Source organism: Propithecus coquereli, unplaced genomic scaffold (assembly GCF_000956105.1).
Source record: "Propithecus coquereli isolate 6110/MARCELLA unplaced genomic scaffold, Pcoq_1.0 Scaffold12, whole genome shotgun sequence".
NCBI lineage: Eukaryota > Metazoa > Chordata > Mammalia > Primates > Indriidae > Propithecus > Propithecus coquereli.
The window spans coordinates 11,206,480-11,219,358 of record NW_012136080.1 but is presented as its reverse complement, the minus strand read 5'-3'; the positions used below and the strand labels follow the sequence as shown (position 1 = coordinate 11,219,358).

Sequence of the window (12,879 nt, the reverse complement as noted above, 5' to 3'; positions counted from 1 at the left end):
TTCACGGTGGGGATGAAAGTGGGGTTGGAGAGGGTTAAGAAGAGAATGGGGCCGGAGGGGAGGTGAAGAACTGGAAATAGTTACTGTAGACAACGCTTTCCAGAAATGTCTGGGTGATGGGGAGCAAATATGGAGAGGCATATGGAATTGAGATTGTTGATGCGCTTTTAAAGAGAGGAGAATGGCAGGAGCCACGCCCTCGGGCTGCAAGTACACTGCACTTCACCTGTTGTCTCTAACTGCACACTCTAGTTCTTGTGCCGGATCTGTTTCCTGTGATCCTCAAACGATGGCATCCTTCTGGGCCCCAAGCCCAGCACCCTGCTCTTCTCTCTCTCCACGCCCTTCTTGGTGGATCTTATCAACTCCCACAGTTTCAAATGCCTCCGCCAAGTTGGCATCCACACCTTGTCTCCCATCTAAAGCTCTGCTCAGCGGTGCAGATGCTCAACATTTATTTCCACTGGATGTTCCACGGGCACCACGTGGTAAAGCCAGCCCCTGCCCCTTCCCCCACCTCTCTCTTCTACTTGAGTTTTGAGCAAGACAGTGCTCCTTGCCAAGGTTCTTCAGCACAGCCCCCTTTATCCACTGCCAGTGTGACTTTACACGTCACCAGCCCCATTGGCTAGCAAGTGGCTACCGGCTCAGTAAATAACCAGCTTAATTGGCTACTAAGTGGCAAAACCAGTCTATCAACCCAGATCATCAATTTGACCCTTAAAACCATGCTGCTACTACATACCTCTCTTAAAGTTAAGTTCCTGCAGTTACTTTATTTTCAAAGTGCATCATTAAATCTTTATTTTATTAGTACATAGCTATTCACATTTAAGTCAGCAAGATAAAGTATAACCTTATGATAAATATTCGTATGAGAAAAAAGTCTATCAAAATGTTTTATTCTCACAAATTACTGCTGGAGGAAGTCCTTCAAACAAACCAGTGCAGTGAAAATGTCTGAGGAAGTATCAATTTTTCAGATTTCTTCACCACTGCTTTAGTATGTATCCTCTTTGTAATTTTGTATGCTCATGTTTTTAAGAGCTGCTACTTCAAAGGATAGTAACTCTTCAGTGTTTTTATTTCCAAGTTTGTGATTTTTTAAGGGCTACTTTAGGGCTGTGAATTGTCTCACTGTCTTTTCACTCTCTCTTTTTAGTTCTTCAATATGAGCATCAAGGCGCTCCAGAATATGATGAGATCTCAGCTCCTCCTCTTCCAAAAATCTGGTAGCTATTGAACCGAGGGGAGACACAGGCAAGGAACACTGGAAGAGAAACAAATGTTGACATGTGTAGGTAAAGTAGAACATTGTATTTCTAAGACACACTGTTCATATTTTCTAACTAGCAATATTAGCAGATAATTTTTTCCCCTGAAAAGGTATTTTTTATTTTCATCCTAATGACAAGAGCAGTAAAATAAAAAGATCAGTAAGTTCTGCAAAAATAAACACAGATCTCTCCCTTTCTGACCCAAGTTATATCAATGTAAAGTGTCATATAAATATATTAGGTATTGGTCTGAAGAATATCTCAATTTAGACTTATGTATATCTTTTTATACCCCAGAACAGACTATAGTTAATGCCTATTATTTCAAACTCACTTTAAAAACCTGAATATGTCACTTTCATTTTAAAGTACCGAAAATTTGACAAAAATAAATTAGATGCCAGCTAAAATCAATATTTTCTCTTTTCCAGAATTCCAGTCCACACTCTCTTATCTGAAACCCTTGGGGCCAGTGATGTTTCAGAATTCTGATTTTAGAAAGGTAATACAGGACATATGCCATATGCGGTCAATCTTCATCCACAGTAGTTGTGTTCTACGAAGTCACCCTGAACCCTGAATTAGCGAATACAGAATCGTTGGCCCCAGGGGAAATACACACACACACATACAACACACACACACACACACACACACACACACACACACACACACACTCTTCGTATAGATTATAATGCTAAATCCTAGAGATAGTTCTGGTAGATTCTATATTCTTTATTTTACAAAAGAGACATGAGGTTCAGAAATGATAAATGACTCTCCTGAAGCCACCCTACTAACCGGTTCCAGAGTTGGGATTAAAACCCTGTCCAGCTGGCCCAGAGCTGAGCTTCTTGCACTACACTGGGCTGCCCCTGCCATCTCTGTCCTCTGGTCACCCCTGTATGAGCACTGAGACAAGAAGGCAGAGCGCCATCTGGCTCCACTTTGGCTGGGAATGTGCAAGTCAGCGACTCAAACATTTTGCCTCTCTGCACATGTCCACAAATGACTGCAGAAGTGCCACAGGTATCTATTTGGGAGTTATGAATAAAGTTTAGGGAGTGGGAGAACTCACAAATGCAGAATCTGTGAATAATGAGGAACAACTGTATCACCCTAGTGGAATCTGAGATAACAACCCATAAGCAAACACACTGATATTTCTGAAGCAAAACACATGGATACTCACACTAAGTGGGATAAATAAAGTCTATACATATTATAATCAGCTCAGGTCAGGGAAGGTTTTGGTGTCAAAAAGTTTTGCTGCTAAACTTAGGAAGAAGGTTAGCTTTTAGGGCTTCTTTGGATTTCAGAATTACATATAAGTGGGGACTTATGCACTTTCACAGGTGTATGACCATAGCTGGTGATAGGAATTGAATGGCACAAGGCCAGTGCTTCAGTGTAGAAGGCAAAAAATGTCAGAGGCCCTGCCTTCCCCCACCTCTGCCCACCCCCTTTCCTCTTCCTAACAGTTCCTCTTTTCCTCCCTGTCTGTGCCTCAGCACCGTCTTGGCTTCCAGAGATATTCCTCGAACCAACCATTCCAATGGAAAACTGAGCCTCTCTGAAAAAGGCAGGAAGGGAATTTCCAATTAGAGTTAAAGACAATGAATACCTATATTTCAGAACTAGGATGAATTCTGAAAAGCAATCTTGGCCGAATGTGCCTTTACAAACAAAACCACAAGACAGAAATACATAGGAATAATAAAGGGTATTAGGATATGGAACCAGTAAGAAAAAAAAATCACCCTCTTCACCCTTAAAATAAAAAATAAAATTAAACTAAAATAACTAACAAACTAGTAAGATCAGAAAGTTTCCATACCGAAGACATAAATTCTTCTTGGTCATTCATACTCTCTGACACAGTGTCAGAAAAAGTGGCTTCATTTGTATCTAGCGCTGAAGGCAAAGAGTGAGTTTTACACAGAAAGTAGGAAGGCAAAGAGTTGGTGGAGCTGCCAAGGCTGATTTGAGGACTCAAGGGGCTTAGGACCCTGGACATAGGGTCTACACTATCCAACGCTTGTCCTCTGGGAGAATGAAGACCAGTTTTGTAGTGCTCAGTCTTTATTCCATCATTTCTGTGTTGGCCATGGGTTGGTCTGGATAGTAAATTAGAAAACAAAACAAATAAAAAATTGTAGTAACTTGTCTCTTTTCAAAAGAAATGTTGTAGGAAGTTCACTTAAAAATAAACAAGCTAACTCATAAGGCTGTAATTTACAAAATGAGCAGCCCACTAAGACCAGGTGTTTTTTCATTCATTCAGGCTCCTGCCCTCACACATTTATAATATTTCAAGGAAGACAAGCAAGCTGCCAGCATTATGTAGTATGGTTGGTGCTGGGTAAGGGAAGGTACTATGCACATAAGAACTATGCAATGAGGCATCTAACCTCATTGAATGGTGGGGGTGCAGGTGTTCAAAGACTTTTGGTAGGAAAACACGTAAGGCATATAGTATGAGCTGAAGCCAGGTAGCTTTTCATTGAATGCTTACTTCCTATGGTAACAGCCTACAACTGATTGACAAAAAATACAAAAGAAGCTTTTTATTAAAAAAATAAATTCTATTTCTTATGGGGCAAGCAGGGTTGAGGAGGTGGGAGGCAGCAAAAAAAGGCTCAGGAGAATACAGATGTTTATACCGACATCCAGAGTATACAACCTAAGCTTTAATGAAAATGCTATACAACCTCCCCTCCATTTCTTAATCTATTTGTAGCTTTACTGATTGTACACACTGTACTTCAGAATTAAACATAGAATCCTTTGATGAAGATTTAATTTCTGTCAGAAATTACTCTCAAAGAAATGAAAATAAACTTTTAAGAAACTTTACTTGAAGTCTGTATTCTTGAATTCAGTTGTTCTGCTGTGTGTTGGTTTAAAGATCCTGTTATTTTGTTTTTTGCACATCTGAACAGAAATCTCCAGCTGAGATTTAGTATTCATCAAATCTTTCTGTAGTTGTTGATTTTCAGACACTAATTTATTTAATGCCTCAATATAATTTTCCTGGAGGTCTGCTAGTGAAATCTCTTTTGCCTAATAAAAAAGAATACTCGACTCATTAATTTGTACAAGAATATTTGTGATCTGTGATACTGTGGGTTGAAAAATTCCTTTTTTTTTTTTTTTAAAGTTGTAACTAGTTAATCTACAGCTTTATTTTGGAAAAAGTGAAGATTTTAGTCCTCCTAAGACTAACAGAGAAAAAGTGTTCTGTTTCTTAGAGTAAATGGTAGTGTCACCATCCTCCAAGTGAAGGTTTTTTCAGGTTTGTGGCATTTAATCAAGTGTCTGATCAGGCAAGACCATAGTCTAAGTTTTCTTTTTCTTGGGTCACCCTGTCTATCCTTAAGTCTTGCACAAGCATCTAGCACAAGCACAGCAAACGAGGGGAGACTGACTAACATTAAAAGGGCAAGTGGCATAAGGGTATTCCTGCCTTGCAAGGCGGCGTATTAAGTTGCAAGCGTCTCGTCCCCAAATATGGAGAAGTCGCATAGAGAGAAGTAAAAACAAAGTCTAGCAGTAGAGTTTAGGCCTGGAATTGTCATGGCTTAGAGAGTATTTGGACTCCTGCACAGCACAAGGAAATCCTCTGCCAATCCCCTAGGTTAGTGTCACCCAGCTTGTGGCTACTGAATCTGACTCAATTTGTCACCCCGGTCGGGGGAGCCACAGTCAGCCAGATGGAGCAAGGTTATGTATCTGTAACTCACTGAGAGACTATAAAAGCGGTGAGACATAAGAACGTGTTTACCTCAAAGTACAACATGACAGTCAAGGCTTACACGCCATGTCCAGTCACGGTTGCCACGGAGATGGTACCATCCTCTGAGCAGAGGTTTTTTCAGGTTTTTGGTGATCATGGGAAGAAAAGAAGTTTGGGATGTACTACATAAGCCAAAAGCAAGCAGCTTTTATTGAAAGTGAAAACGAGAGAATTTGCTCTAGAGAGAGAGCGGCAAGCTCGAAAAGAGCTGCTGTCCATAAAGGAAGGAGTTTTGGTCTTGTGAAGTCTCACTAATTGAAGGGGAGAATATTCAAGGCTAAGGGGTTGGTTTTTACTAAGAATCTGGGTAGTAACTCCTAGAAATGGGTTTCCTCTCATTTTTCTACTTTATATATTAATAGTTGTTTTGGAACTATCATAGCGATTTCAAAGGTGGAGAAATTTTAAAACCACAATGCAAATGATACTGTAATTAGCCAAAGTTCATGTGAGGTGACCTAGAGAGCTGACAAGCAAGTTAAAGCCAGTTTTTGTCTGTGAGTATTAGCCCCCTCTCTCCTTTGGTTAGACTTTAACATCTGTACCTACTCTGCAAGTCCCTATATCCGGCTCCTAGCCCAGTAGCTTAGTTAGCTTCGGTCTGAGGGTTGTTTATTTTAACATGTGCACACACTCTGCAAGCCCCTGCATTTGGTCTCAGTCTTGTCTCTTACTCTTACTCTAACAGTAGTGGAAAGTCAGAAGCACAGTGGGCTTCCTCAAGTGTCAAGAATATTCATGGAGCTGGAAGAAGGTTGGAACTAGGATGGAGGAAAGCTATAAGTGAGAATGAGAAAGAGAGAAAATAGTAGCCATGGTTCTTCTGCCGTAACTTAAGAGTATTCTTTTTTTTTTTGAGACAGGGTCTCAATTCTGTTGCCCAGCATGTGATCATAGCCCACTGCAACCTCAAACCCCTGAGCTCAAGTGATGCTCCTGCATCAGCCTCCCAAAGTGCCGGAATTTCAGGTATAAACCACCATGCCAGGCCCAGGAATATTCTTATACGTAAATGTGGACAGGTTAAAGCAGGATTCAAGTATACAGTGGGAATTACTACCCTGATCTGGTCTTAGTTTCGTGCTAAACTCTATTGCTCTTCAATTCTAGGTGTTTCCTGGTAATACACTACCAGTGTTTTCATTTTTTTCATTAGGGAGATTTTTCCCTAATGACAAAATATTTTAATTAGCATTCTGCAAAGTTATGGTAATCTTCTTTGGAGTTTAACATGATGTTTAGCTTGGTCTTTTCTGTAAAAAAATTACTGAAAGTAAGGTGGTAAAGAATGGTCTGACAAACATAATTTTCCTAAAAAAAACATAATCTTTAAAATATACCTGTGAACTATCTATGTACAATGAGTTACAAAATCTTCCAAAAAGTTATCAATGCCAACATTGATAAAATTTCCGAGATGAACATTTGCAGGACAGATGAGTTAAACAAACTACTGTCAGTTTTTAAAATATGATAAATAATTTATCAGAGCTGTTGCTTTCATTAAGATAATTGGATAATTTATTAAAATAGACATTTAACCCAAATATTCATGTGTAAAAGTAACTGCACCTTTCTAGGTCATAAAATGCAAAGGGGCACTTTCTAATAATTATCCTTAGTGATATGCACAACATGTTCACACTGTGTACTACTTCAAAACCAGGGGAAGTATGAACTGCTCACAGGATTTTCACTAGCCAGTTTGATGTCTGATGTCATCAAACATACTTTTAAAAAAAGATAATGTTTGCCTTTGTCAGGTACCTTTTAACAATTTCTCAAAGTTATTATTTTATTAACAATTATAGATAAATAAATGTGAAGGGGAATGTTAAAAATTGAGTTGCAAGCACACACCAAGCTGTGTAAAGAAAGAACACTATTACCACTATTAGATGGAGATTTCAGGAGAAATTAAGCTGAACAAAATCTCTGGTCATAGTCTGGCTTAAGCTCCCCTGAAAGTTTTCAACTCTTAAATATGGACAGGTAATCACTACATAAGATAAGAGTCTCTCAACCAAGTATTGCTGAATCTTGAGCCTTTTGAGGAATTTGTGGTGTAAATCAGGCTAGTTCTTGGATTTCTCCACTACTTAGTATTGGCTTTATCAGGGCATATAAAGTTATCTACCATTCGTCCACCCATCCATTCATCCACCCATCCATTCATCCACCCACTCATCCATCCATCCATCCTCCCCCTTACAAAACATTTAGCTGTTGTCTCCTCTCCTATTTTTCCCATCCTTGTAAATTTGTGCTTTAAAAAAAAAATAATCCCTTCATTACAGTTTTAGAGGAGTCTGGAGAGGGAGTAAAATTAGATGAATTTTTTCATCTGCCATCTTAAATGACAGCATAATATTTCATAGTATAGAGAGTCACAAATTAACCATTTAAATAAACATTTAGCTTATTTCTAAATTGTGGATATTGCAAATAACACTGCAATGATAATTTCTGCACATTTGTTCCTATAGTATAGGTTTTTTGGGAATGTAAACTGGTAAGATCATTCTGAAGAACAATTTAGCAATGACTATCGAAATCAGAAATACACATGACCCAGGAGTTTAGAAGCTATATGCATTTACATGTTTGATGAGTATTGCTAATTGTCCTCTAGAAAGGCCTTATCAATTCCAGTGCATAAGAGAGCCTGTTTCTCTACATCCTTGCTAACACTGGCTATATATTCATTTTTAAAAGTCATTATCAAGCCAATTAGTAAAAAAAAATCTATTTATATTGTTTTGAATATCATGAAGGGTAAACAGCTTTGTTTACTGGATAAGTACATTAATTCTATGAATTATCTATTATTGTCCTTTGCCCATTTTTCTACTAGATTATCTTTCCTTATTACCTTTGTGGGAAATCTTTATATATTAATATTTTATGTTAACCTTTTTTCTGTTTATAGGTTGTTTTCTCCCTATTAGTCTTTTTTAATGAGGTCTTTTACCATCCAGAAATTTTACATTTTTATGTTGTAAAATCCTTTATGGCTTCATGATGTTTAGAGAATCTTACCCTTCTAAAAGATATAAAAACTGTCCCTCATTTTTCTAGTTGAAGTAAAGTATTCTTCTAGCCTTTTGCACATTCTTTCACCCCAGCCTCCACAATCTAGGATTGCAGAATTAGAACTACTTAGGAGCAAATAGGCAGCATCTTTTTGGAGGAATATACTCTCTGGAAATGCAGAAAAAAAGCATTTATACAATCTTTTGACATTTGACCTACATGGAGAAAAGACGGGTCAGAATAAATGAGTCAGTTAGCAAATTATGAGAATTTTATAACAAAATAATTAAAAGAGCATCTACACTGTTTACAACTCACTGTTGGCTAATCACGTTCTCTCTTGGTTTCATAGAAGCTTATATACATTTCTTTTTTCTTTTCAAGATGAGGCCTCATTGTGTTGCCCAAGCTGGTCTCAAATTCCTGGGCTCAAGCAATCCTCTTTTCTCAGCCTCCTGAGTCTCCAGGGTTACGGGCACGTGCCTCTGTGCCCGGCACTGTATGCATTTCTTATCCTCACTACTAGATTAATCTCTTAAAAGCAAGAATCCTACCTTATTCATCCCCCGTTCATTATAGCACCTACTAAAATTCTTTACACATAAAAGATTCTAAAATATTTGATTAAACAAATCATATCTTGTAGAAATATAATTAAAACTAAATTAGTTAAAAGATAATATACTTTAGAATAAAAAGATATTGTGAACATAATAATTACAATAATAATAATACCAGCATCTAGCATTTGCTCCATACTTACTAAGTGCCAGGCACTATGCTAAGGCATTCATTCATTCACTCATTCATTCATTTGAGACAGAGTCTTGCTCTGTCACCCCAGCTAGAGTGCAGTGGCGTTGTCATAGCTCACAGCAACATCAAACTCCTGGGCTCAAGCAATCCTGCCTCAGCCTCCCAAGTAGCTGGGACTACAGGCATGCACCACCATGCCTGGCTAATTTTTTCTATTTTTAGTAGAGATGGGGTCTCGCTCTTGCTCAGGCTGGTCTCAAACTCCTGAGCTCAAACGATCCACCAGCCTTGGCCTCCCAGAGTACTAGGATTACAGGTGTGAGCCACTGTGCGCAGCTTGCTAAGGCCTTTATATATATTTTCCCCTCTAAGAACATAGACTGTACATATATTTTATCACATACATAATATTATATAAAAAAAAAATCTTCCTACTGCTGGAGCAGAAAGTTACATTTTACTCACTTCCATCATTATTTTGACTTCATTCTATTTGAGAAAATTTCTATAAGAGGATCATTCTACTAGTTTGATCTTAACTCTCTCTTTATAATATCAATATTTACAAAGTGATTTTTTAAAAGGCTTGGATAGTAGAAAACTTGAGTTTCTATTTATGTACCTCATGTAAACCCAATTCCAACTTCATCACCACTTCAGAAAGACGTTGGTTTTCTAACTTGAGTGACTCTAGCTGATTCAAAATCTCCTGAAAAGGAAAAAGCAAAAAACAATAAATATAAAAAATAAATGCATCTTACGAAATTTTTCCACATGTAATTTTCATTAGACTAAGTTACATTCTTCATTCATATATAAACACATATATAAAATAAATATGTATTATCTAAAAGGATTTTTTAAAGGTGTTCTCACGGTGAATTAACATGCATGTGATTAAAATATCCTAAGATGATAAATCAGGTGAAGCAGCAAAGCTTCAGTTCACTGGTAAATATCAAACCACTCTCCTGGGTTAGCCCTCTCTCATTTGGCTTCTACCTCTGGAACAGCCTTTACAAATTGATAAAGGGGTGCAAGGTGAGAACTGAGGTAAGGGCCTAGCTAAAAATAAGGCACAGGCCTAGCTAAAAAAAATAATAATAATTAGCCACTGTCCCCATTTGCTTCTCTATAAATGCTACTCTGTAGCCACATAGCTGGTGGTCATAAAGATTCTTAGCTTTCCCCACAGATAACATCACCTGTTTGAAACGTAAGGGTAGTTTCTGAGATATCTTCCAGGTCCCACATTCCAGTGGAACAGCTGACCCACCCAGACCAGTAGCCCATACCGAAGAACTGACTCAATCGGTCTTGTGGCCCCCACCCAAGAACCTAGTCAGCAAAAAAGACAATTTCTACAACCCCATGGTTCCACCTCGAACCCAGCCAATTAGCAGACCCAATTTCCTATGCCAAACTGTCTTAAAAACCCTGTCTCCCAAATTCTCAGGGAGGTGGATTTGAGAAATTTCTCCCATCTCCTCACTTAGCACTGTGCGGATTAAATTCTTTCTCTGCTGCAAACTCAGCTGTCTCAGTGCATTGGCTTCCTCTTGGACAGCAGGCAAATGAACCTGGTTGGGTGGCAACACCCCCAGCATCCCATGGAACTGCACTTCTTTCACGAAATAACAACTTATTTTCAGTCCTCATTGTCCTTAGCCTTTCTGCTGGACCATTCCTTGAAAAGATCCCTGACTTCCTTGGTTTGGCAAACACTATCTGGTTTCCTTCCTCACTGATACTTTTTTTAGCTTCGTTCCAACATCTTTTTTACCCTAAATGAGAAGTAACCTAAATTTAGTTTGAGTCACTGCTCTTTATCCTTTATGCTTTCTCATCATAATCTCTAAGTCTCTCAGAAAGTTTCAAATGCCAGCTTCACGCAAGGATTCCCACAGCTAAATGCCTAATCCTGATTTTAATCCTGAAATCCAGGCCTTCTGTGGAATTGACTATTAGATATTTCCACATAAAAGTACAGCCTTTATCTCCAACCAAATGTGGCAAACCAATGTCCCCTCCACCAGCTTCCCTACTCTGTGTATCTTTCACACAAACTCATCAACTTCCCCCAGACTTGCTCCCTATCTTTATTTCATCACTTTCCATCAGTTGCCCACACTTGGATCTTAAGTGACATCTTTCCTTAACTCTGCCTATCTCACCCTCCCTGCCAGTCAAATACAAAGCCCAGTCAACTTCGCCAGCCAAGTATCCCCAGAATTCATCCATTTCCCTCTCCCTCCCTTGCCTACTGCTTAGGCCCTCATCTTACTGCTGTGACAGCATCTGCATGGTCTCTTGACCTCCTTGTTTCGTGCCCATTCAAGGACCATCAAGACCCTGTATTCCTGCTTCAGGCCATTCCCTACTGATCTCAAGGTCAGACCAGAATTCGGTCACCCAGCTGACAGGGCCCTTCAGGAGTTAGTCCCTGGTTTCTAGTCTCATTCCTTCCACTCATCCCACCCATATTCTAGTTTCAACCATGGCAGGCATGTCCCACTCTCTCTTAGAGGCCTCTGTGTATACTCTTCCTTTGTGTGAAACACGTTTCCTCCCCCTCACCTAGCTCATTCCTATTCAGTCCTTAGCTCCTAACTTAGCTACCATGACCTCTGGGAAGCCTCTGCAGAGAGTGGTCTAGATCCAGGCTCCTTGAGGTGCCCCCAGCCTCTCACCACACACCCCTGGCACAGGCACTTTCCTTGTCTGTATCTACTCTCACCTCCCCAACAATCCTCATTAGACTGCTTGTTAACCAGTATACCCTTAGCTCAGACCAGGTGCCTATGAAAAATTTACTGAGTTAAATATTACAGAAATGATATCTTTAATTAATTCCATCTTCAAAAACAAACTTCAATAAAAAGAGTATTTACTCAGGCTTCACCACCTTATGCTCTACTGCTTTTTCTTCTGACTTTTGCATCTCTGCTTTGAGTTGCTTTTCCATGTCTGAGGAAGAACCTTTGGCAGAAGCAATAGTAATATCTCGCTGATGTAACTCCCGAGTTAGCTGGGAGATTTCCATCTTCATTCCTTCTAGTGCAGAACTGTAACTTTGTTCAGCCTGTATAATCTGTTCTTTCAACTACAAAGAAGCAAAAAGGAAAGCACTAAAGGTTAAGAGAAAGCATTTAGATAGAAAAACATATTAATAGCTAATAAAGTAAATTTTACCTTACCTCAAAACATGAAATTTTTTTCTAGATTAGATCTGCAGAAAATTAGCAATTTACCAGAATGCATGTCTATACTGAAGGTCAGGTAGCTATAACTACAATCATTTATTACAATCATCTCCCTCTCAAAACAGGGAGAAATGGATTATTCAAACATGAAGGACCAGTATCAAAGTCCATGTACACCGTTCAGAGGACAGAACCTGTGACCTTCGTTCTTTTATTAGTTACAAACCTGTAAATATTGCTTATGTGGTTTCCTGGCCTACAAAAGATAATAAGTAACAAAAAGAAAGACAAGAGGAAGAAGGGGCTAGAAGTAATCTCAAAAAGTGATTAAAAAACTACAAACCAACAAATAGGACAGCTAGCGCTCTGCGAATCTCAGTAGCTAACGAGGGTATTAACCACACCGTAGCACAGAAGAAAATACATAACCATACCCATCTTTACTCATTAAGGAAATATTAAATGATAGCTCATATCTTTTTACAAGCAAGAAAGTATATATCTTTTAGAGAGCTTTTCGTCAAAATATGTTTAAAATAAAGATTTAGCATTCAAAGGGTGCAGATTTCAATTACCCTGAAAATATTTATATGGAACCCTCAGGGTAAGAAAGAAGGCACTTCCCATTCCAGTTGCTCTTCCACTCTTGAATATCAAGTGGTCCTTTGGACTACATTTTCCTCTCATTAAAAATGACCCCTACAATCTCCCAATCCATATCTCAGTCCATAAATACATATAATTTTGCAATCCCAGGCATGCAGATTTTTACCTTCTTAATCTCTTCCCTGTAGTCATTGTTATGTCCTTCCAT

At 38.8% G+C, this 12,879-nt stretch overlaps 1 protein-coding gene across 1 annotated transcript in view; it reads right to left on the bottom strand.

The window, feature by feature from the left end:
• Positions 1-885: 885 nt before the first annotated feature.
• CEP63 (centrosomal protein 63kDa) overlaps positions 886-12,879 on the bottom strand; it is an 80,100-nt gene continuing 68,106 nt past the window's right edge. Inside the window, exons 8-13 of the mRNA XM_012663373.1 lie at positions 12,838-12,879; positions 11,768-11,965; positions 9,485-9,571; positions 4,135-4,340; positions 3,115-3,394; positions 886-1,270 (exon numbers count right to left, since the gene is read on the bottom strand). Of these exons, the coding sequence (XP_012518827.1) occupies positions 1,112-1,270; positions 3,115-3,394; positions 4,135-4,340; positions 9,485-9,571; positions 11,768-11,965; positions 12,838-12,879 (972 nt within the window). The 3' untranslated portion in view covers positions 886-1,111. The remainder of the gene's footprint in view (positions 1,271-3,114; positions 3,395-4,134; positions 4,341-9,484; positions 9,572-11,767; positions 11,966-12,837) is intronic.